Source organism: Budorcas taxicolor, unplaced genomic scaffold (genome assembly GCF_023091745.1).
Source record: "Budorcas taxicolor isolate Tak-1 unplaced genomic scaffold, Takin1.1 scaffold361, whole genome shotgun sequence".
NCBI classification, from domain to species: domain Eukaryota; kingdom Metazoa; phylum Chordata; class Mammalia; order Artiodactyla; family Bovidae; genus Budorcas; species Budorcas taxicolor.
In genome coordinates this window covers 83404-109274 of record NW_026292184.1, presented here as the reverse complement: position 1 = coordinate 109274, position 25871 = coordinate 83404, and the positions used below count along the sequence as shown (strand labels likewise).

The following is a 25871-nucleotide window of genomic DNA, read 5'->3' as shown; positions in this document are numbered from 1 at the left end:
GGGACAACTGCAGACTTTTCTTCCGCAGAGCGTGAAATGTGCCTCTTCCTGCCGAGGGGCCTCGTCCTAGCCGCGGCTCCCGGGGCGACTTCCAGCCTCAGGTGTCCCCTTCGGCTGCGGGCCGCGGCCGCTCTCCGGGGCGGGCGTCCGGGACTTCCTGTCTGGGCGCGGGGCGGAAGGATCGCGTTGCCAGCCGAGGCGGCCACCGCCGCCGCCGCCGCCCCTGCCGTTAGGTGGTGGGGTTTCTCAGCCCGGCGGCGGGAGGCGGGCCGGCCTCGGCTTCCTGTCGGAGGACGCGCAAGGATCTGGGCGTCTGAGAGTGTGAGTGCGTGAGTGTGTGTCGGCCACACGGCGTGTGTCTCCGGCCGCGGGTTCCGCCTCCTCCCCTGCCGCCGCTGCTCACGGTGTAAGTCAATGTGAAGCAGCAGCTCCAGCCCCGGGATAAACATGGCGACGTCTCTGCATGAGGGACCCACGAACCAGCTGGATCTGCTCATCCGGGCTGGTAAGGACAGGGGAACTTTACTCCGGTGCATCAGTGTAGCAGGAGAGGGGGTGCACAGGAGGCGGGGTGGCTCCCCTGTAGCGGTCAGTGCAGGGGGGACCATGTCCATCAGTCACTGGGGCGGCCGGGGGAAAGGGGGGTAGTGAATGAAGTAATGGAGGCGACGAATCAGGAAGTGATCACCTTGGAGAGTAACCTGCTTCGAATCCGGCGCTGTCGCTTCAGGGTGGGTTTGTGGAGCAGCGGCGGCAGCTGCCGGGCGGAGCGCTGGCAGCGGGTGCCGGGGAACGGAACCGCAGTTAAGTTGGGGACTCGGGGGCGGACGAGTTGTGCGCTTCACCCCAGTTGCTGAGGAACCAGGAAGTGAGTGAAGCTGTTGTCTCCCGGCAGCGCCTGCCACGCTGTCTGACCCGAGAGGCCGCTACTGCCCGCGGTCGGGGGCGGCCGGCTTCTCGGGTGGACGCTCGCCACTCCCGCCCTGTCCTTCTTTCAGACTTGGTCCACAAATCCTCGACTTCCGCATGGACGAGGCAGCCCCGGGCCATGTCCGGTAGATCGATACGCGCCAAAAAAAAAAAAAAAACCAAAACCTCTGACCCTCGTCTTCACATCTCCACCTTGTGCGGTCTCAGGAGTAACGGTTCTGGAAAGGGTCACTTAATAACGTGGAGCGGCCCGGGGTGGTGTTTCTCTCAAGGGCCCGCCTCCCTTTCCTCGTTTAGTGGGCGGCAGTGGAGAAGTAGGTTTATTCCCTTTCCCTCGTGGGTTGTTTTTTTTAGGGGGGGAGAATAGAAAAGACACGGAACGTATTTTGTACCCCTGCCCCGGAGCGTTGGGGCGTCAGAGAAGAACGTTTATTTTGGTAAACAGTGGGTGAAGGTGGGGCGGGCGGGAGGGAGTCTTGGCCCTAGGGAAGTCTCCGCAAGGAATTGCCCCCCTCTCCCCTCCCCCCCAAGCCTCCCACCTTAGCGGAAGCGCCTCGGAGAGGACAGAACGGACGGGATTGACAGCTCTCTGGTTCCAATCTGCTCGCTGAGTTGTTCCAAATAAGAACGTTGGTTTCTGGGGGCGGGACTCTGGGCCCGCGCTGGGCCAATGAAGATTGGGCGGGAGTGAAGCTGACAATGTACGCATGGAATTGGAGGGAAGAGGAGTGTAAACACGGAAGTGGCCGCGGGGGTGGGGGATGTGCAGCGCCACTGCTGCAGCGGAAGGGCACGGACTTAAGTTACATAGAAAAAGCAGCTTTACTTAATAGCAGACAGCGCAGTGAGAGTCCTGAATAGGCGTAGCAGTGGTTGAGTACGATTTACTTACTGTAGTGAACATAAATATTCCTTTCCCTGGGTTTTGTTTCATATCGCCATCGATGGGAATTGGAAGATGGGGAATAGTCATCGAAGAGCATTGCTGGGAAAGGTCTTACCGTCTGTTTTCCATCCATTGTTTTTAGGTAGTGAAGTTAGTAGTTTGGTTGGGGAAACTTTCAATTCGGTTGGGAGAAATCATAAATGTATATTTAACAGAACTTAATCTTTAAAATGTAACACTGCACAGCCCCAAAGAAAAATCACAGTGAGTAGTGATGAAAGCACATTTGACAGTTATTTTCTAATTAGAGCAAGATCATAAATATTAGTGAAAAAGGGGCAGAGTACAATGAAAACTTGGTCCCTTTGTGTAAGTTCAGTCTATTAATAATACTGTTTGAATTAAGGGATGGAATTTTTGGCTTTATATTATTGGTACTAACAATACTTTTGTTTAGGTCAGTCTTGTTGGTCGTGTACCTTTTCAGAAACGTTCCTAGTGGTTATGAGAACTTTAGGATAGTCCATGCAGTTAGAATTTTTAAAAATACTGTGAAGATAAGAGGGCTTGATTTTGCCAAGAGAAGATCCTTTTTATAAGCTTTTGGCATTATCAAAACCGAATGTGATCTGTAGATATTTTGCTAGGAGTGGATACATACAGTCTACAGTTTTAAAAATACAAAAGTTTTATCTTCTTTGGACGAGATTTTTTTTTTTAAGTGAAATGCTGTTTTCCAGTTCTGCTGCATTTCACAAGTATATACAAATTTTACAAGTGAAGTTTGTGACAATAGTGTTCTGTGAAGAATATATTTTAATACAGTTGTTTTCAAATATTCCCTCAGTCATGTTCATGTAATCTGAAATTCCTTTATAAACTCTGTTTTAGAAGGAAATTTGAGACAGGTTTGCTAGTTTATCCAAGGTTTATTCATTGAAAAAGTTGGGGAGGAAATGTGACCTGGAAAATGAAGAATCATGGATCTAAATTTTATTGCTGCCAGTTTCCAATAATGTTGGGAGAGTAATGTTAAAAGGGTTTGTATTTGTAAATGGACATAATGATACTTTTATTCCCTTGATCGAAGTCATCAAGTGTTAGAATTATTCCTCACAAAGCTTTACAGTCTAATTGAGGAGACGGGTGAAAATTTATATAATACATAAATGTTAAATTTAATTACAGTGATTGCTATATGGGTTTATGATAAGTGTAGAATAGAATGATAGTAAGGAAAACTTTTAGAGGAGATAAGCTTTAAACTGAGTATTGTTAGCATAACTGTTGTTTCTAAGTAGGTACAAAGCACTTAGAATTACCACTACTATTATATGTTAAGATTTTAGAGGATATATTTTTGCTTTTATTTTCCTCCTTTAGAGACTTAACTGTCAACTTTAGCTATCAACTTCAGCTTTAGTTATCAACTTCAGCTTTAGTTATCAGTGTTTATGCTGTCAGAGGTGTTTGAATGAAGAATGAAGTAAATATAAATACACTTGTTTATTAAAAATAACTTTCATTTTAACATACAAAATACTTCTTTTTGGTAAAGACTTGACATACTTTATTAAAAACTTTCACTGGCAATATGATACATGAGAAAGAGTCTTGACCCTGAGGTCAGGAGATACGGATCTTCATCCAGCTGTCACTAAACTGCTCTTTAAAGCTTCATTTTCTGTAAGAGAACAGGATTGACTAGGTGATCTCTACTAACTTTTAAAGCTCTAAAACTATAGGCAGCTCAGATATATTTAATGGAAAGTGAAGGTTCTCATTTTTTTGGATTTATTTACACCATGTGAGTGAATTTGTCTAAGGTCATTATGTAATGGCGAGGTTAACTTCTTTCACCAATCTTTGTAACAAACTGGAGCTTGAGGTTGTGTGTGTATGTTGAATAAGACACAAGATATAGTTTATTTAATAATATAGACCCATTTTTAGTCTGTAAGGAAAAATAAGTATTCCTTAATATTTATGCAAAAGCGTTGTGTACATGTGGTCTGCATTTTTTTAAGACTGCAAAGAGTTTAAAATATTCTCCCTTATCATGTACATACATTCCTTGACTTTTTTTTTTTTTTCATCTTTTTTTGAGAAATTGAAAATTGGGAAAGTGGAGAATTAGAGAATTGAGAAATAGGTTAACCAAAAGTATTGTTCTGCTTTAACTGAGCTATTGAAGGGAAGGGGGGAGGGGGAAATTTTTCTGGAAATGCAGCCTAAGTATTTTCCCGGACAGAAGAAATCTGTCTAGTTTGTCAAAATTCATCATGAAATTTGAACTTGAAAATCTAATTTATTATAAACAGGAATACCTAGTATCAACCTTGAAAAGATCATTAATTTGAAAAAAAAAATTAGCAGGCAGTGAAAAAATGAGGGCCTGTGTTGAAATAAAATTGGAAGAATGGCATTAATTTTTTAAAAATTTATTTGAAAATGTGTTTAAGAAATTACTCTTCAGAATTCATTGCAGCACTAGTACTAAAATTCATAAAAAATTGAGTTAAAGAGTAAGTTATCAATATGTAAATAGTCATTCCAGGTAGTTCAACATCAATTTCCTTTAGGGACAAATTTAACTGGTGGAAAGGGGCAGGCAGGAGAGTGTTTCTGATTTTTGAAAAGTTAAAAAAAAAACCATGTGCAAGTAAGTTGACAAAATACTATTATACTTACGGAAATGGTATCATAATTTTTTGTCCACACATTGATTTTATGTTTAGAAGCTAAAACTTACAGAAATATGAGGATAGAATTTGGGTGTTCTTAATTACGTTTGATTTTAAATTATACCTGTGGTTCTTAAAAACTGAAATTCCTGGGAGTCTGCCCAGACTCTTTCAGGGGAGTCTGTGCAATCAAGTTATTTTCATAATAACACTAAGACATGTGCCTTTTCACTTTTACGAATGTTCACAGGAGTTTTCTAGAGGCTACATGGCTGGGATGTAACAGATGAAATGAAGAAGCAAGTATAAGAGCCCCAATGTTTTCTACTGTGTATTAAAAAGATTTGCAGAAATGTGAACTAAAGCTACTCTTTAAATTTTTGTTTTTAAGAAAAAGTTACTTTTTATAAAAAATGTAGAAGATTTTTTAGTTTTAATTTCAAATAGGATAAATATCTAAACATGAGACTTACATAAGAGAAATCTTCTTTGTGGTCCTCTCTATGAGTGTAAAAAGATTCTTTGACCAAAGATGTTTTCAAATAGCTTTATTTAGTTTAATTAGTCTACACTTTCAGTACCATAGTGACTAGCCTTATTTGGTGATTGAGTGTTTGAAATGTGATGGATAAACCAAATTTTCAGTTTTATTCAAACATAACTAAAACAGTAGAAAACTTCTTGACCATGTAAATTTCTTTTACATGTTGAAAAGGCAATGTTTTTGAATATACTGGGTTAAATGAAAAGTACTAATATCACTTTCTACTAACTTTTCTCAATGTGGCTGCTGGACATTTAAAAATTACATGTGGCTCTTGTTATCAGACAGCTCTACTTTAGAAAATTATTTTATTCTCTTTCCGTTCTTAACCTTATAATCAAGCTGTAGGAAGTCAAAGGGGCACAGGTGTAAAGATGGAGACCTTTACCTTGTCTCCTTTTCAGTGTGTTCATTTGTGTGCTTTACTCATCTGTTACTGTTACAGTCCTGGGACTTCAGAGAATAAGCTGTGGTAAGTCAGGTGTGGTAGCTGAGTGATGGCCTTGTAAATACTAGTTTATGGTCTTGTAGGGGAATACCACTATCACCTAATGAAGTGTTTTCTAATTTTTTCCTTTGGCTCTCAAACTGCTGTTAATTTTTATTTTTGACTTTTAAAAACATTGTTATGAGCTAGGTCTATTGCCAGCATTCTCTTCTGCAAAGCTGAGAGGTATGTCTCTTGTCAGACTTAATTACCAAGTTTGGTATTTAGTAACAGCTGTTGAGTGAGTCTGGAATCGTCTACCATACAAACACCAGTTGATTAGAAAGCTAGAAATGGAACAAGACTCTTACCAATAGTAAAGGAGGGCATAAGCAAATTTAATTTTGACATTGATTGAAATAGTTTTGAAATTTATTTGATACATTTAGTTTTTCAAGGAATGTTGACCAGCAACCTAACTACTAGTGGTAACTAGTTGATGTGCCTGTCAGATAACTTTTTGCTTCATTGTTTCTATTTTAACTCCCATAAATTTAATACATAGGCCTAGAAAAACACCAGTAAATCAAGTTTTAAGTAAGAGATAATAATTCTTAGGTGTCACTTGTAAGTTTGCTTACTTTGATGGCACAATACTGTTTTATTTACCTTAAGAATTGTGCAGAATTTTAGTTGTATTTAAATTATTATTTAGTTATATTTGTATTCAAATTGTATTTGAATTACTGATAAGAATAAAATAGTATTGAAAAGTTTTCAGTTATTACGGAAACTTGAATAGGAAAAATATTTCTTAAATTTCTGTTACCAAAAACTACTTGTTGACTTACATCAACAAAAGAGTAAAAGGAGATAGTGTTCTCTTTTAACAAAATGGATTAAGTATTCATGGAAACTGTCAAATTATTTTGCATCTTTGTTTTGAAATATTTTACTCCTGTTTATCTTTTCGATACTTTCTGAACTGTTTGTATAAGCTTCATGAGGCCAGAGATCTTTCCACACCTGTATCTCAGGTTTGTAGCACAGGGTAGATCCTGAACAATCATTTAGTGACTGTACATAGAGTATAAGATCTGATCATTAGTTCATAGAGAATTTATGCATTTTTAATATTCTTCTTAAATTTGTATGTTTTCTCGTTATTTTACTATGTACATGTACAATATTTTAGGGAAATAATATTTTGAACTTAGAAAGGGGAGGTTGAGGTGGAAATAAGAGCTAGGAAATTTTCACTGACATAACTAACATGAAATCATGGTTTTGAAAATATACCTCAAGCTATGTAGGAATTCGGGGCAGTATAATATGTAACTGTTGGGAAATTTTGTTTATAACAAAACATTAAAATATCTGGTAAGATTCTATTGCTGTATTATTATCAAATACTCAGAGCTCTAACTTTAATATGGTAGAGTTTTAGGCTGTGCCTTAATACAATTACATAAGGAATTAGTTTACCCAGGGTAGTTTATTAATAGCACCTCAGACGACAGCTAAATTGCAACACAAGCAGACTTTAAAGAGAATGAAGTTCTTAGAATAAACTTTAAAACCCTGAAACTGCTTCCCAAGGTTCTTTAATACACAGGAGTATTGTAGGGAGGAAATTTGGAAAAAAAAAAATACTTGAGAATGGTAATACATTTTATACTTACTAATAGTAAGTTTCTTAAAGTTGAGCTAGAAGGACTGATTGAATCCTCTGCTTCAGTGAAGCTGCAGATAAGAGTAAGCAGGGTCACCTAAAGATAGATTTACTTAGAGGTTTGGCTGCCTCTCTGGAACTGTTTAGCTTTGAGCAGATTTCCATAAATGGAAAGAGCAACTGGAGAGACTCGGTACCTTGGTTGAGAGTGTGGATGATGTGCAACAGGTGGTAAAGCAGTCATTGGATTTTTTATAAATGCTCTCCAAATGACTGGTGTTTAAGGCTGAGGCCTTAGCACTTGGTGAATTTTGAAACTAAATGAAAAAGTCTTTTTCAAGTAAAAGCTTACTAGAAGTAATTTTAAAAGATGGTTATCTTTAGTGTGTAGAACTTGTGAATTTATAATGGTTTTATGAAATTTGTATATTTCTTTTAGTCCTTGAGAGGACATCTTGAGAAAGATCTATCAAATTAGAAACTATTAAACATAGTTGTGTTTCAGAACCTCTTACAAAGTAGAATTTCAGTATTTCAAATCAGGATGTGAAATTAATACATCATTAGGATAATGAGTTTGTGCTTGGATTGCTACTTTTCCTGTAAGGTCTGTAGGTTGTCCTTAACTTTAATAAATAAAAGAAATACTTACATACCTACTCTATGAAGAGTCTATGTTAGGAACTGTAACAGATATAAAGATGATTGAGACAGGCCTCCCTTGGGCTTCCCTGGCAGTCGGTGGTTAAGGCTCCATGCTCCCACTGCAGGTGGCATGGGTTTGATCCCTGGTCTGGGGACTAGGATCCTGGATGCCATGCCATGTGGCTCAAAAGCTGGGGCGCATGGAGCTAGCCCTCCCTGATCTCATGGAGCTTATACTCACACAGAAATGATAAGAAAGTATCACCATTTATTAAATTCTTAAGGAAATCACTGCATTTAATTCTCAAAACTGTATGAGGTAAGTGATATTACTATTTAGTGAAAGAGGAAACTGGGCCATACAAGGATTTAAATTACTGGCTTTAGGTTACAGCAATAAGTGGCAGAAACTAGAACCAAAGCTTTTTCACAAATAATTTAATCAGCAAAGCATAAAGTAAGTGTTAGAGAAGTTACAAAAAGTGGCAGAATTAGGAAAGGCTTCATGAAGGCCGGGGTTGGGTGGGGGGGGGGTGGGGGGGGTGGATAGGAGCACTCTCTTTTGTCTTTCTAAATTTCTTGGGTGAAACCCAGCAAAGGCCAGTGAAATCTTGAAGAAAGCAGATAATTGTGAAGAAAATTTCTAAGTTCTCTGGTGCAGTCACCAGGAGGGTTTGTAAGAATTGAACTAATTCATTAAAGTAATTTAGAAATACGAGTCTCTGACCGATTCTGGTAGGTGTTAATCCCCGATTTTAGTAGCAATATGTTAAAATTACAATAGACTTCATAGGATTGTTAATCTACAGCTATCCTCCCCCCCCACCCCAAGTTAGTTTTGGCCTAAAATTGATACAGAGTTCAAATTTCAAGAGTCTGTCTGTGTTTTCCTTTGGATAAGATTCAGAAATTTCTAATTAATCTCAGTAGTTGCTTTGCAGTCAACATTCATTTTATAAATGGCAGGTTTGTTTTAGTTTTTAAATTATTTCTGTAATTTGTATAGACTAATATGTATTAATGGCTTATTTAGAGTTATGAACTAAACATGAACATTTAGTTCAGTAATGTGTTCAATGCATTTTTATTGAGTGGAACTTACTTTCCCTCCAGTGGAAGCATCAGTTCATAGCAGTAATGCACACTGTACAGATAAGACAATTGAAGCTGCTGAAGCCCTGCTTCATATGGAATCTCCTACCTGCTTGAGAGATTCAAGAAGTCCTGGTATGTGAACTGTTCTTTATTATATTAAAGATATATCATTTCATGTATCTAGAATAACAAAAAATTTTTTTAATCCAAGGGAATTGTTGTTCTCAAAGTCTATTGTACATAAATATCTATGACAGCAGTAACTAGTCTTTACCTGTCAATGTTCAAAAGTCTTAAGTGCTTTAAATACTTAATTTTCAAAATAATTGAATCAGAAGGTGCCCACTGAAGACAGATAAGTGTGAAATTGCTGTTTCTGCTATTGTGTCTTATTTCTTTAACTCTCGGTAAATGAAACCTTAAGAGCTTGGCTGGAGAATGGCCCATGGAAGCTGTTGCCACCTGTGGCCACATCGAGTCCTTCCTTCAGTGATAACGGGCAGTAGTTCTGGGACTACTCCCTGGAAGAGAGAGGTGGCAGTGTCCACCTCTCTCTTCACACTCCCTTCAGGCTTCAGGTTTTCCATTGGTTTTGGTCTCTTTTTACAGATTGCCTTTGAGAATCTTTTTGTCCCTAATTTTAATGTCCAAATGTTAATTTGACTTAATATGGTAAGATTGACCCTTCTTTTAGGGATTTACAGTAAATACTAAGATCAACTGTACTTTTTAGAGTAGTAATCCTGTGTGTTATTCAGGGATATGAGAAGAAAATCAGTGCATATTGGTCAGTGTATTAATCTATAGTAGTATGTATTAATGGAAATGGAAATGTCATATCCTAGTTACTCAGGCACATTGAAAGGAAGCCAGAGCAACATTATTGTATGTAATAGAATACTAAAAATATGTGTGCAGCATTTCAGTGACCCAAAATATTAGGGACTGTTCCGTTAAATAAAAGATTGAAAGATGGTACTCATTTGGCTATAATGAGCAGGTTTTCTTTTCATATTTAAAATGAACTGTAGGAACTTCCCTGGTGGTCCAGGTTAAGACTCACCCTTCCAATGCAGAAGGTACAGGTTTGATCCTGGTGGGCAAACTTAAGATCTCACATGCCTCGGGGTGCGGCCAAAGGTTATTTAAAAAAAAGAGAGCGAGCGCCATAAGTGCCTGCTTTCACTGAATACGCTTCTGTTATTTTAATGTTATACCAGGTGTATGTTTTACCTTGTTAGAGAATAATGATGAGTAAGTAGAAGGAAAATAATTATTAACTCAGTTATACTGTTTTATTTTCAACTGTTTTCCCAATTGTCAAAATGATACAGTCTTTTACCATGAACTTGAAAGTATCTAAAGTGTGAAGCAAGGGGGTTGACTCTCATGATCTCCCCCTTTACCCAGAAAAGATTAACATTTCCTTCAGGTCGAGTTTCTTTGCATCTATTTACTTACGTACTTTAGATCATATTGTATATTCAACAAATTAACCTCAAGTTCTTACCCTGCTTTGATGAATTCTTAGTAACCTCACCTTTGCTAAAAATTGAATTGTCCATGCTAAGAGGCATTAATGGGGGTGGGAAATTTAAATTTTTCAACTTTTTTTTATAGTGGAAGTGTTTGTCCCTCCTTGTGTATCAACTCCAGAATTTATCCATGCTGCTATGAGGCCAGATGTCATTACAGAAACTGTAGTGGAGGTGTCAACTGAAGAATCTGAACCAATGGATACCTCTCCTATTCCTACATCACCGGATAGCCATGAACCAATGAAAAAGAAAAAAGGTATGGTGTGTTTACAAATTTCTGGGAATTTGGGTGAAATTTTTTCTAGTATCTTTTTTCTCCATCAAGAGAGATGGGAAATATTTGCTATGTTTATGATCAATGTTATACTGATTAGATACTCTCAAAAAATTGAGATTTTTAATTGTGTCTTTTAACATGTTCATAGTGTCTAAGGGAGTTTGTATTTGAGCCCTAAAAGTAGTTGCCCCAAAATGAGATTATAGTAAGAGCTTGATACACCAAAGGGGTCCATGGGGTTGCAGAGTCAGACAGGACTGGGCGACTGAGCAACACAGAAGGAAGATCAGGGCGTCGCTGCACATCTTTCTACTTTCTGATCCTTTTAGGCACTTGGTTACTTAAAAATATTCTTGACTCTGTTTTTCCTAACCTTATCTTCCTACTCTTTTGTGGACATTAAGATAAAAAGCCCAATTTTCTTCCCCACAGTCTTTGGCCTTAAAACACCAAGATTGCCTGTAGGGAATTCTCAGGGGACTAAACTCACCATTGGGTAAAGAGCATTTCCACTTACTCTTTGACTCCTGCTGAAACCTGTGTTTATCTGATCCTGGGGAAATGCCCCAGTCCATCTCCAGCATCCTGAGTGGGTTCTTTCTGTTTGAATCAAAGGTAAAACTTGAAAGAAGTGAAATTCTGTGTAAATTCTCACCTAATTCCGCTTTGTTCTCTGCTCTTTCTGCACATTTGGTGGGGGGGGGGGGGGGTGGATAAAATCAAAGGCAAAAAATAAGGGGGAAAGTTGTATTAGAAATAATGGTATTATCTAATCATTTATTAGGTAGCAGTATTTCAGATTGCTATGATGTTCATAGGTCTGTGCCTCATTGCTATGAGGGACACAACAGAGAAAAACACAGTTGCCTTCTCTCTTATAGATTATATATGTATTTGAGATAAGGCATGGATGAGAGAATTTAGAAGGAAGAATTACTTTGCGCTGTAAATGTTTAAACAAAAGGCATACATGTAAATAACCCTGTTTACACACTGCCTACTGTAGCCTTTGGCTGGTTGTATCTTATGCAGACTGTTACAAAATACCTAAGAAAATTTTAGATTTACATGAAGAGAGAAAAGACTATGAAAAGCTGGGAGTATTTCGGGAGCCAAGATCTCTAGATAAATAGGTTGATCTGTGTACATGGTGGTATGGTATAAACCAGAAAATAATTTGCCAATTTAATTCTAATCTTGTGTATTTGAAAATAGGTGGTCTTAATGAATGACAATTTAAAAATTACATATAACACTACCAGTTATTCATTTGTGGTTAAGGACATTTGGGACATAGAAAGTTAGGTAGGTTATTTTTAATAGTAGGGCCTTATTTTTATTTCTAGAGCTTTTAATATACTAATGTGCATTATAAATCTCCAAGAGATGATTACGTGCAGTTCTGAAAGTTAATTTGACTGTAGAACCCTTTTCCTACTGATGAATAACCTATTTGTCAAATAACATGATTTGGGACATGCTGCTTTATAAGAAAACAAGCCTTTGGGGACTATTAAGGAGTTGGGCTTTTGTGCTTGAATTTAGGAGACAGAGAAGATGTTGGGTCTTATTACTGACTGCATATTTTGTACATATAAATAGTATTTAAATTAAGAAATTAAGCTCTATTTTTAAATAGGATACTGGTAAACTTAGTTTTAATTTTTGCCAAAACATACTTCTTATTGATTAGAATTACCATAATGAAATCCTAGAGTATGATAGCTGTGCTTTTTCAAATATACATTAGGGCATTTTAATGTAGCTCTAGATAATCCTTGTTAATGAAGAGTAGAGACATCAGAAACCCCAGGTGTATGGCAATCACCAAATTAGTAATATTATACTTACTATTCCCAGTCTCATTCTTGAGACTTCGCTTGCCTGCCAGTGTTCATCCTCCAGTGCTGAGGGGTGAACACAGCACATTTCAGAAACACTCCTTCCTTTCTGTAGAGAAGCGTAGCTCTTGCTTTTCTATTCATTGTGGCTGTTGGACTGTCTGAGCGTGGCTTAGGGCAGAAGTGAGTGAGGAGAAACAAAAGGGGACAAACATTTCTTAGACATATAAAGCAATTACTTGGAAGATTTTTTTTTTTAATCTTTATACCTGCACGTTGAGGTGGGGAAATTTATGCTTAAATTCTGGTGGATTGATTGGCTCAGAGCAGTAGAGAGTGTTTAAAATAATATTTTTTACTTTTCCTCATTTGAGCTCAAAGGGCTTCGCAGATTATCAGATCTTCTGCAATAGGTAGGTAAAGCTTTTTCTAACAATTCTGTAGAACAGAAAACAAAAGTTTATACTAGAATGTGTTTCCATTGCTACATTATTGGAAAAGGTTAGCAAATTGAGGCTGTGACCATGTAAATAATAGGTTAGTAGTACCTGACTTGCCATATACATTGATTTTACTATCAACGAAAAGAGGGGTCGCAGAGTCGGACACGACTGAGCGACTGAACTGCTGTAATTTATATTGCAGAAGTGCTTTTAATGTTCCTTTTAAAAGCAGCTTTTATATACACAGTATATTAATCCACAAATTAGTGTCTAGTTTCATAAATAATGTGTTACCAAAAAGCCTGCTATCACGTTTCTGTTATTTTTCCTGTTTTCCATGTATGGTTTCAATATGTTCTTTTTTCAGTTGGCCGTAAACCAAAGACTCAGCAGTCGCCAATTTCCAATGGGTCTCCTGACTTAGGTATAAAGAAGAAACCCAGAGAAGGAAAAGGTAATTTGGGGAGGGCTGTTTTGTAGGCGAGATGGATATATTTTTTTCCCCCCAGTCAAGTACATTTGTAGGAAAATTACTTCTAGTACGCACTGTAGTGCTGTCTTGGATTGTAATTCTTAATCAAGGGTGTATGAGCATCACATGGGGAGCTTTTTCAAACTTATCTCTGCCTGGTCCTCACCCAGTGAGATACTGTAGGGAGTGAAGCTGGGCAAGCATTTGGATTTGGAAAAGGCCCTAAGTGCAGTCTGATGCATACCTGTGTTGTTTTGGATGATGTGCGTATGTTTACACCCATCCTCTTGGAGAGTCAAATGGAGTCACTTACATTTGAGGTTTACAAAACTAAGACTTCATTTCTGATACATACTTTCTTAACTGATAGAAGCAAGGTGCATTTACTTTTCCAACCAACACATTTCAGTCATGTCAGTAAGGATGTCTAAACAAAAATTTGACGTATTTTAAAAAAAACTGATGTGTATATTGAATTTGTATATTCTCTTTAAAAGCAAAAATAATAAGAAGCCTTCTACATTGTCTGCTCTCTTAATTTGTTGGATTAAGTCTTTAATAAAAAAATTAAGTCAGTAAATCTACCAAGAAATTTGGTTAGATTTTTAAAAATCCAGTTATGTAAACCTCCATTTACTTAGGAACTGTTATTCAGTTTGGGACAAGTTTAGGATAGTTTTATTTTCTTCTCCGTCTTTGGTTGTTTTTTACATTCCTAACATCTTAGGTTTTATCTTTTAATTTGTATTGAAAACGTTAAAACTTTATTAGTAGTAAGTGTTAGAAATTTGAACTGTAAATATACAGTTACTATTGTTTTTATAATTACTCCCATCATTAATGGTATCTCATATTCAAAGACCTTATGTTTACCACTAGAAAAAAATTTTCAGTCAAAATCATCTTTCATTAAAATTTCAGTTTTGTATTATTAAACCTGAGGCAATATGTTGTGTGAAGATTAAAGTCGTTACAGTCACACCTGGATTAAAAATCCAGTCAGTGCTTCGTCTGCTGCGAAATTATGATGTCTGCATAGGCTCCATGAATACCTTGTTTGATAAAGAAGGCTTCTCGTTATGAATTCTGTTTTCCTTAAAACCAGAAATAGAATTGTTCATTTTAACTTAGGGATGATAACTGGAGTGAAACAGTTAAAGATAATCTGAAGAATGTCAGTGGGTCTAACTATAACTAATTCATTAGACACAGGAGCATTCAGATCCCTACTATGTACAAGGTATTGTCTGTTGTACAAAAATTTCTTCTAGAATGAGTTCTTATAATCTCCAGGTCATAGACAGAATAAAAATCCCCAGCTACACCTCTTGATTCAGTTGAGACTGATGTAGTTGAAAGTTGTGATTTAACACTGAGAGTTTTTAGGTATTGACACTGATGTAATAGGGCTTTGGAGATACAAATGTAATAACATTGTAAAGTTGAAGATTAATCTTTTTTAGGTCAAGAGAATGCACACAGGGCCCAACTATGGGTTAATGGATTTATTGAATTTTCGGGGAAATTACAGGATGAAAATGAAATGCTAGAGGAAGAGCATCAGTGTTTAGATTGAGTAGTGGAAGCCTCCCCACCCCAAGGTTCTTCTCATATAGCTTGTAACTTGGATCTGAATTTTTGAGGATAGTAAAGGGTTAGTGAGCAGGAGCCTAGAGATGACCCAGTGGCTCAGTGGTGGCATATGTATTCTAATCTGCTTCTCAGGACTCTCTTCTATTCTTTCATCAGTTTACAAACCGTACCTAGAGGTTTATGGAGGGAATAAAGAAAAACAGCAGCCTGTCTTTAGTCTTCTCATAACACTGCCCACTACTCCTCCCCACCCTTCCAAAAAAAGAAAAGAGTGATGCTCTCTTCTCTTTGGGACTAAGTTCCTTATTTTACCTACCCACATTCCTTCCTTTCCTTCTGGTATGCAAATCTTAGCCATCTTCCAAGACTTAATGTCTTACCAATCCACTTTATTTTCACTCCTGAGATCCCAGACATTATTTTCTGTTGTTTAAAATTGTGCATGGCCTTATGATATAGTTTATATTGTTTCAAAACTGTTATTTATTTCTTGAATTGTTATTCACTAGACAACACAGTTTGACACTGTACAAATGATTGATAATATAGTCAAGTATTTAATGGCAGACTCTTAGTACATTTGTTCTTTACCAGTAGTAAATTGATTTTTTTATTCAGCTTAAGTAAATACTTGCTTTTAGTTATGTTGATGAATTTTTAATCAGTGTCTATAATTGTTTTCAAAGGAAACACAACCTATTTGTGGGAGTTTCTTTTAGATCTACTTCAAGACAAAAATACTTGTCCTCGATACATTAAGTGGACTCAGAGAGAAAAAGGCATATTCAAGCTTGTGGATTCAAAGGCTGTCTCTAAGCTTTGGGGAAAGCATAAGAACAAGCCAGACATGAATTATGAAACTATGGGACGAGCTTTGAGGTAAGAACACAAGAGTTTTCAAAGAAAACTTAATGTATCTCTTAATACTTAATACTGTCTATTAATACTTAAAGTGCATGAGAGTGCTCAGTTGTGTCTTAACTCTTTGCAACCCCATGAACTGTAGCCTGCCAGGCTCCTCTGTCCATGGAATTCTCCAGGCAAGAATACTGGATTAGGTTGCCATTTCTTCCTCCAGGGGATCTTTCTGACCCAGGGATCAAAACCAGGTCTCCTGTGTCTCCTGTAAGGTAGATTCTTTACCACTGAGCCACCTGGGAAAGCTGATGTTTAAAGAGAAGCTCTTAAAATCTCTTACTTATTATAGCTTTTAATTTTAATTTGGGTGGATTTTCTAGAGGAGCTTCTTGGGTTTGGAGGCAGATGGAGAGAGAGGTTTCGTCTAGATGACTAAAATTTGAACACTATTGGAAAATCCATTTGTGGAAAATGTGTGCCTTTAAGAAAATTAAACCCAAATATAATAGAGTTTCCAAACTGTGAATTTGTTTTTTAGTTCCTGCAAATTTGTTATAATGGATTTATTGTGATACGAAAATTTTAAGTTTTGTCAGTTTGAGGAACCCACGTAACTTTGTAATGTACACGGCTTATTCTAATTAAGGGAACCTGTAAATGAACATAGTTTATGTGACAGTATTCACATATGCCACAAATTCATTTTTACTAAGTATGGTTTAGGCAATTTTTCCACATAATACCAAGTTGCTTTTATAACCTAAGTAAATCAGAACTAAATTGTTAGCAGAATCTGTAAAATCCAGTTGTCCCTTAGTAGTATCTGAGGGGTATAGCTCCAGAACCCTCCTTGGATACCAGAAATTCATGCATGATCAAAATCCCTCATATAAAGTGGGGTAGTGTTTGCTTGTAACCCACTTATATCCCCCATATCCTTTACATCATCTGTCGATGATATAATACCTAACACAGTATATATGCTATCTAAGTAGTTGCTATCACATGGCAAATCCAAGTTTTGCTGTTTGGAACTCTTGTGGAAATTTTTTCTCCGTGAGCATTTTCAGTCTGTGGTTGGTTAAATCCATGGATGAGGAACTCATAGATATGGAGGGCCAACTGTACAATAATATATTCTGTATTTAGGTTAAATGCCTTGCTTTAATAAAAACAGTGAGCTTTTAGCTAAATCACAGATTTCAAGGTTATAGGACATATGGTACCAAGTTCTAATTTCATAGCTACTTCAAATTCTTACCTTTTGAATGGAGTCCCACCTTACCTCTTACTAGAGTAAGTCAGTGTTTCTGTTAGCATCTCTTTACGGTATTTTTGTTTGGGGATTGTGGAGGGGCAAACATAATATACTTGACTTATTTAATACTTTTTCCTTACAGATATTATTACCAAAGGGGTATCCTTGCAAAGGTTGAAGGACAGAGGCTTGTATATCAGTTCAAGGATATGCCCAAAAACATAGTGGTCATAGATGATGACAAAAGTGAAACCTGTAGTGAAGATTTAGCAGCAGCTACGGATGAAAAATCATTAGAACGAGTATCATTGTCTGCAGAAAGTCTCTTAAAAGCAGCAACTTCTGTTCGTGGTGGGAAAAACTCATCTCCTCTAAACTGCTCCAGAGCAGAGAAGGGTGTAGCTAGAGTTGTGAACATCACTCCCCCTGGTCATGACACGTCACCCAGGTCTCCCACTACTACCACATCTGTATCAGCAACAGCAGCCCCAAGGTAAGTGAGGGAAGCCAGTAGTTGTCACGTATTTAGTTTTTAGAAAACTCTTTGGCAAAACTGGGACGTTCCTTTTTTTAATATTTGCATTCTAAGAACTGACTCTTTGTCAAGACTTTGAAAAGTGCTTGGTATTTTTAAATGTACTAGTTAAAATATTCTCCTTAAAGTAGATGTCTTTTCTTACTTGAATTGATTTTTATGATTTTATAGATGGAATTTAATGTAGGCTTTTAAATATATATATAAATATATTCAGCTTATGTTTAAATATATTCATCTCATGTTTTTAAAATATATTCATCTCATGTTACTGCATGCTGTAAACTTCAGAGCTTTTCGGAACATCTGTAAAGTTGGGCCCACTAGTTTTACATATGCTGGATTTGTGTTCATCTTTTTCTCTCTCTCAAAGAGACCTATTTAATAATTGAGCATGGCATATAATCAAAGTTATTTTTTTTAATCAACCAGGACAGTTCGTGTGGCAATGCAAGTACCTGTTGTAATGACATCGTTGGGCCAGAAAATTTCGACTGTGGCAGTTCAGTCAGTTAATGCAGGTGCACCGTTAATAACCAGCTCTAGTCCGACAACAGCAGCCTCTCCAAAGGTAGTTATTCAGACAATCCCTACTGTGATGCCAGCCTCTACTGAAAATGGAGACAAAATCACCATGCAGCCTGCCAAAATTATTACCATCCCAGCTACGCAACTTGCACAGTGTCAACTGCAGACAAAGTCGAATCTGACTGGATCAGGAAGCATTAACATTGTGGGCACCCCACTGGCTGTGAGAGCACTTACCCCCGTTTCAATAGCTCACGGGGCCCCTGTGATGAGACTATCAGTGCCTCCTCAGCAGGCATCTGGCCAGACTCCTCCCCGGGTTATCAGCGCAGTCATAAAAGGGCCAGAGGTTAAATCAGAAGCAGTGGCGAGAAAGCAGGAACATGATGTGAAAACTTTGCAGCTGGTACAAGAAGACAAACCGGCAGATGGAAATAAGACAGTGACCCACGTAGTGGTTGTCAGTGCGCCCTCAGCTCTTGCCCTTCCTGTGACAATGAAAACGGAAGGACTGGTAGCGTGTGAGAAATGAAGCTGCAGTGCTCCCGGGGACGCTAGGGTGTTAGTGCCGGTCCTGATACGAGTGCTTGCAAGGGGGTCATCGACAGAAGTCAGAAGACTTTAAAACACTTCTAATGCATTTAAGAAAACAATCAAACTTACTGGAAATAAATTACCTATCCCATGTTTCAGTGGGAAATGAACTACATATTGAGATGCTGACAGAAAACTGCCTCTTACAGTAGAAACAACTGAACCCGCCAATAAGGAAAAGGACTGAAAGGGACCAAGCAGCTCACTACAATATCAAGTTACACTAAGACTTGGAACACTACCACTGTAAGAGGTTACACAGTTTTCAGTGGGGAGGGATTGGGATGGGTGATCTTGTTACATATAGCAATTTCTGATGCATTTTATATGCATACCAGCAATTATTACTGTGTTCACACAGAACTCACTTAACTGGTGCTATGTGAAAACTGCTAATATAGGTATTTTAGAATGTGAATTGAAGAATGGATCCAAAAGCTTCAGAAAGAGGTTAGCAAAAAAGATCTAGTGTTTTTTTTTTTTTTTTTTAATCATATAGCTTAAGCTGATTTAAAACAAAGGCCTTAGACTAATTTTCGGTTTTGTTTATTGAAATAAGCTAATGGCTTGTTTGTGTAAAGCTTTTTTATTAAAAGAAAAATTTTAAAAATCTTGTACCTAGCACAGTATTGTTATAGAATTTACATGTAACATTTTATATGGTAGTTTAAGTCTGTCAGTTTCTTAATTGTGGACAAATTAACAATTGGCTCTGGCCTTTTGCTGTAACACGCCTGTTTGTCACTCACTCAGCCCTGGCATCTGTGCAGACATATCCGTTTCAGTTCTGCTGTCACTCGGAAGTTAAGGCTCAGCATGATTTTTGTCAGGTAACTCTAATACCTGGAGTTTTCTTTCTTCCTTTTTTTTTTAGTTGAAGTTTAAGAGGGAAAGTACCAGTGTTCAGATTTGAACTATAATAGTTTGTATATTCAACATTTGAAGTATATTCTATTTTGTTGTACTCTTGTTTCAAAGTGTATTCAAGTAGGTTTTCTGAAATATAGAAATGAAATTTACCTTGTGTTTTGGTCTCTGGTGATATTTATAACAATATTCAAAAGCTACTATATATAAACATGTTGTTTTAGTTAAGAAGTAATAGAAGTCCTATTTTTCCTTCCCAACTGCTGCGTGAAGAAATTGTTTTGTTCCATTACATTAATATTTGGCAAATAACCTGCATGTTTCCACTTCCTAATTACTGTCATGTAATTATTATAATGTTCTACTTACCCTAATGAGTTTACTATTTTAGTGTTGGCCACACTTAAATAATTTATATTTCAAATCAGACCATTTGTTTCTCAATCAGACCTTTAGTGGGTGAGGAAGAACAAATAATACTCTAGCCCTTTTAGAAACTGGCGGGACCAGAGGAACCTCATTTTACACCAAACTAGGTCCTGTAACTCCATATAATAATGCTCTTTCTACTACAAAGAAAAGTTGTCTATTTTTACATCTTTTAGAAATTTAAATAAACTGATACTTAGTATTTGTGGCCTTTAATTGTGCATTTGGTTAGACACTACTTAGGTTGACAGATTTTTATAACAGCTCCCTTTGTAATCATTTATCTTTTCCATAAACATACTTGATGGTACTTTTTAATAAAATCTCAAAGAAAAACTCATTGATTCTTATCCCTTTTGGGGTTAATCTCAAACTCTGCCTCCTCTTAAAACATTTCCTAAATATTTCATGTTTCAAAATCTGTATCATATACCTTGACACATAAATGTATTGTCCTTTTTTGCACAGCAGTTTCAGTTTTTGAGTTATATCTCACGTAATATTCTTCTAGGGCAAAGAAGTCACATGAAAAAGCATTAGTCATACAGCCGTGCCCAGTTCCTTGCGACCCCATGGACTGCATGGCCCGCCAGGCTCCTGTGTCCATGGAGTTTTCTAGGCAAGGATAGTGGAGTGCATTGCCATTCCCTTCTCCAGGAGATCTTCCCAACCCGAGGACTGACCTCAGGTCTCCTGCACTGCAGACAGTCTTTACCATCTGCGCCACCAGGGAAGCCCAAGAAGTCACATGGAAGATAGCTGATGAGACACATTTTAAATGTGCGTTTCTTTTCCACCTATGCTGTATTACTAATTGGTTTTCATTAGGCTAAGCCAAGGCTGCTTGCTCACCTCTACCACTCTACCTTAACATTTTATGGGTCTCTTGCAGAGTGAGTTCACCTAAAGGTCTCGATTTTGTTGACAGTATGTAATGACGAGATTATTTCTTCTGATGGGAACTGTCAGTGGTATGGTTTTTAATTGCAACCCTTCTGTTAATCATTATAATTTGTATTTCCATTTTGTGTCCATTGTAACAAAACCACATAGCAATGACTTGATGCCACTACATTTTCCAGTCTGGCCAGGCTTTTGAACAGTGAATCAGCAGTCAGCCCATTTATTCTTTGGGTCATCTTCCAGCAACAGTTTCAGCCTTTGACCACCATCCTGCTTACCAGCTGGCCAGTATACTTTATAGAGAAAATCGAGGTCTGAGCTGTGAACTCCATTTCTGGACTGCTTGCTGTAAGAGCATCTCCTTATTCCAGCATGCGTCTGAACACCTGCCTGGTACTCAATACCTCCTCCCCTTTTACAATTCCTTGGTTTCTTTGTTCCAATAGCCTGTCATTCTTCAGAAGCTTGCAGTTAATTCTGGCTTAGAAAACGTTCCCGCTGAGGTCTCCAGGAACCCAGTAGTCAAATCCAGCAGATACTTCATTTTTCCACGTGATTGGCCTACTTCTTAAAACTCCCTTGTTTTCCCATGATACCACTCTTCTAGTGTGCTTCCTGCCTGACTTTTGTTTTCTGGTCAGCTTTCCCATTTAAAGGTGGTACTTAACCATGGGGTTTTTTCCTTTATAGAATAGTTGTATTTACTATTATGGTTTTGCTTGAATATAACTGTTCAATAATCTCATCCATGCATATGGTTTTTACTATCAAATCTATTGTCTTAGGCTAGTCTCAAGATGGGTTTAATTACCTACTGGTTATTTCTTCCTGAATGTCCAATTGAAATCTCTTCTAAAATCTGTCCTCTTAGCTCAATAAATGACACTACCAGCAACCAGTTCCTCTTGCCAGAAGAAACCTGAAGGCCATTCTAGACACTTGACTTCCAGCATCCAATCTGTCACCAAGTCCTATTGACGGTTCATTCTAAATAACTTCCTTTCCCATCCTCCCTACCTCACTGCTTTGTCGTCTCAAGCCTCTCTCTACTGTTTTCCATGCTACCAGTTGAATTTCTAAAATGAGTATTTTCATCAACTTCTTTGTGACTGCATTAAATTCTTCAGTGCATCTTGTGCTAAAAAGATAAAAAACCCAAAGTCCTTTGATCTGGCATCTGCCTACATTCCCAGGTCTTAACTCTCTTGACTCTCCTATTTTAGGCATCTCCAGGCTACAGACCCACTGACATATATTTTCCCAAATATTTCCGGTATCTGCACCTTTGTTGAGCCATGCCATTGATGGCTTCTCTCTGGACCACTCTCTCTCCACCTGAATTTGAAGTGAAGGTGACAGACAGCAAAATATTTCTGAAAGAGGCTTGGAAGCCATTCAAGGTGAGGGGTAGTCTACTCTGAGTGAACTCTGAGAAAAGATTGAAAAACATCAAGTATATAAAAGGGCTAGGAGAGGAAAAGTAATCAGCAAGTAGAGATCAAGATTTGTTCACAGAAAGGCAACAGGATACATGAGGTCACATTTCAAGGTATGGTGGGAACACTATCAAGTGTACCAGGGAGGGCCAAGCAAGTCAGGTCAAAGAAAAAGCCACCAAAATTGATGCAGTGACAATAAAGAGGCAGTTCCACTAGGGGGATGACTGAAAACCAGAACGTAAGGGACACAGCACCTGGCTCATCAGCCACTCTGACCCCTGTATGCAAATGAGTCAGGTTTAACTTGGGCTTATAAAGTACCTATCCCGTGATCCTTTAAGCCTCCTGGTCTACTTCATGTGAGGACATCACATACGTGATCTATTTTAGAGCACACTTTGGGGAGGCCAGAGGAGCCCTACCTTTGGTTCCACAGCCATTCCAGCAGCCCTTCCCTTTTCATGGCTTTTCACTGTTCATAGTACAAGTCCTCCGTACTTGCGGTTCACCTGTCCTTCAGTCCCTTCCTTATCATCCTCCTCCACACTTAGAGCTTGGCCAGTCCTCGTGAGAGTAAGACCCTCTTTCCCCACCTTTGCAAGTACACTGACCTGCCTCCTGAATCACACCAGAAACCTCTGACACACAAGTGCAGCAGGGAGACTCGCATGCACACTTTGTTTCACTAGGCTGCACTTCGCGGATACTCTGCTTTACAGATCGAAGATCTGTGGCAACGCTGCTGTCAACGTGTGTCACCATCCGTATTCCACCAGCGTTTGCTCAGTTTCATCTCTGGTAGTATTCAGATTTTAAACCCTCCTCCAGCAAAAAATAACTAACTCACTGAAGGCTTAGATGATGACTAGAGTTGTTAAAGTATTTTTGAATTACGGTACATAGTTTTCTTTTTTTTTGGAGATCATATTATTGCACTTAATAGACTAATGTCATGCAAATGTCACTTCTGTGTTCATTGGGACACCAAAAATTCACATGATGCTTTATTTATTGAGATGCTTATTGTAGTGGTCTGGAACCAAACCCCCAATATCTTTGGGTACACTGTATCTGATTTGACGTGTATCTACTTAACTTTTTATGTACCTATAGCTATCTTTTTAAACACTGCACTTCAGCAGTAATGCTCTGGGTTCAGGACTTAATAAATAAATGATATATTACAACTTCCAAGTGAGAACTTAGAAAAACATGAATATTTAATGCAAAATGCTCCATAACAAAAACAAAACTCTATAGACTGTAAACTAACAGCAGAGTTTTCGCCCATTATATGTTTAAACAAAAAAAATCTTGCTTATTTTACAAGGTTTTAATGACATGGTAAATACATGAAAGGTGGGTACTAAACTTCTACAGAATCTGCAAATTACTTGGGTTGTAGGACATGAATTCACTGAAACAGTGGTAACTTTGCTGCATGTTGGAAATCACCTGGGAAGATTTTAAAATACTATTGCCCATGTCACATCCCATATCACTTAAATTATGATGTGTGGAAGGGGGAGCCAGGCATTGGTATTAAAAAAAAAATCTCAGTGTGATTTCATTGTGCAGCCAGGTTTGGGCACCTCTTGTCACAACTTGTACATTTAGACATCTCTTAATCTAAGCTTTTCTAAAACGTTCAACAGAAAAAGGTAGTTTAGGATATTATATACTGCATATTTCATTGATTCTAAAGCTGTTTTCTTACATTTTAACGTCTAACTAGGATGAGTTTCTTTTAATTCTTGAAAGACTATACTTAGAGTGTACTTAAATGTACTTAGAGTACACTATGTCAGTACCTTGTTCTTTAGAAGAAATTAACTTTCAGAAAGCCATATATTAAGTGCCACGAATGCTACCATCGTTAGAAAAAATACTTTTGAATTGCTTCTTGGAGCAGAACCTAAATTTTTAAACATACTTAACTAGGAACACAGATGGTAAATCTCTGATGGCTGCAATTCGGGAGACCTGGGTTCGATCCCTAGAGAAGGGCATGGCAACCACCCTAGGATTCTTGCCTGGAGAATCCCATGGACAGAGGAGCCTAGCAGGCTACAGTCCATGGGGTTGCACAGAGTCGGACACGACTGAGTGACAAACACAAGGACAAGAATAAGAGATAAATTTTCCTACCAAGGAAGGTTTTCGTTTTAGAAATAGTGAAGTCACTTGAGATTAAGAAACTGATGTGAATTAAGCTAGGTAGGTACTGCCATACCTGGCAAAACGAAACCTTCAGAGAACTGGATATCCAAACTGTTCCAAAAAGTTTCAAAAATATTTTTGAGCAGTGGCAGCAATTAACCCAAATTGTCTTGAAGTGTATGAAGTGTATATCAATTTTAATGGTTTTAAGAAACCCAAGAGATTCCCTGGTCTATTCCCTGTATTGTAAATAAACTAAAGTTCAGAAAAACTTGACTCAGTTTCAGTTCAGCTAATCAGTGGCAGACCTAGAGACAGAACTTTTCTGGCCTTAACCTCTTCCCTCCCATCTACAAAACGGCAGGGCTTGGGGTAGAACAAGCTTAGTGTCTGAATAAGTCTGTCTCACCATGCAGTGATCCCTGCTCTCACAAACTTAAATAGTAAAATGCTGCAGAATTTTGCTGGGTGTTCTCTTCAGGTTTACCAATCTGAGATGTCAGGGGTATCCCGTAACCAGCTTTCCGTCATCTCTCCTGACTGTTTTCTCCCTGTGATGCAGGACTCTGCAATTATATTCCAGCATTTTAATGTGGTCTACATCTAGAAGCCTGAATCTGCTCAATGTGGCAGTTTAGACTCTGGTTTAGATTAAAAAAAAAAAATTGATAGTTTATATATTTTAAGAACAAATGAAAGTCAACAAAAATAAGCAGATGAAAGAAAATGACATGAAGAAAAAAGCAGGACAGCAAAAGGAAATGGAATGCATGCTACAGAATGTCACACAGTAATTAAAATCCAGCTATAAGGTTTGGTTTTGAATGTCTCAGCAGCCAAAGCAAACAGGAATTCATCCTGAGATTTCATCTTGGTTTACCAGTTCAGTTCAGTCACTCAGTCGTGTCCGACTGTACCAGTAGCAGCCTAGAAACAGCAAGGCTTCTAACATTCTGTCAAGAGGAATGGATGCAACTATGTCCTAATGAGTAGTTTCTTAGAGGTGAGCTTTCCACAGACATCTGGTCTGTGGAACAAAGGGCCTGGAGTTGTGGCTGTTGTTTCATCTCTCAAAGGCAGATATTTCTACTCTACAAATCAGAGTAGGGTTGACATCCTCTCCTGAAATTGAATCACTAACCTACAACCTCACATCTGTCTGGAGAAACGGGGGTGAAAAAATCTTGCCACTCCAACAGTCCCTCACCTATTTGGGTCTTAATTTCTATTAACACTCTCTGCCCTTTCAAATG

The 25871-nt window shown here is 38.0% G+C and overlaps 1 protein-coding gene across 4 annotated transcripts; it reads left to right on the top strand.

Annotated features, from left to right (window-relative positions):
* The first annotated feature begins 174 nt into the window (after positions 1–174).
* Positions 175–20771, top strand: LOC128071341 (ETS-related transcription factor Elf-2-like). Of its 4 annotated transcripts, none has more exons than XM_052664214.1 (8): positions 175–505; positions 8902–9015; positions 10540–10677; positions 12914–12952; positions 13350–13436; positions 15734–15926; positions 17306–17656; positions 18131–20771. In XM_052664214.1, the coding sequence occupies exons 1-8, from the start codon at positions 448–450 to the stop codon at positions 18756–18758; spliced, it is 1608 nt and encodes a 535-aa protein (XP_052520174.1). In that variant the 5' UTR covers positions 175–447; the 3' UTR covers positions 18759–20771. The 4 variants fall into 4 exon arrangements, with proteins under 4 accessions (XP_052520174.1, XP_052520173.1, XP_052520177.1 ...); XM_052664213.1 differs by having other exon boundaries at positions 10504–10677; XM_052664217.1 differs by lacking the exon at positions 12914–12952.
* The last annotated feature ends 5100 nt before the right edge of the window (positions 20772–25871 follow it).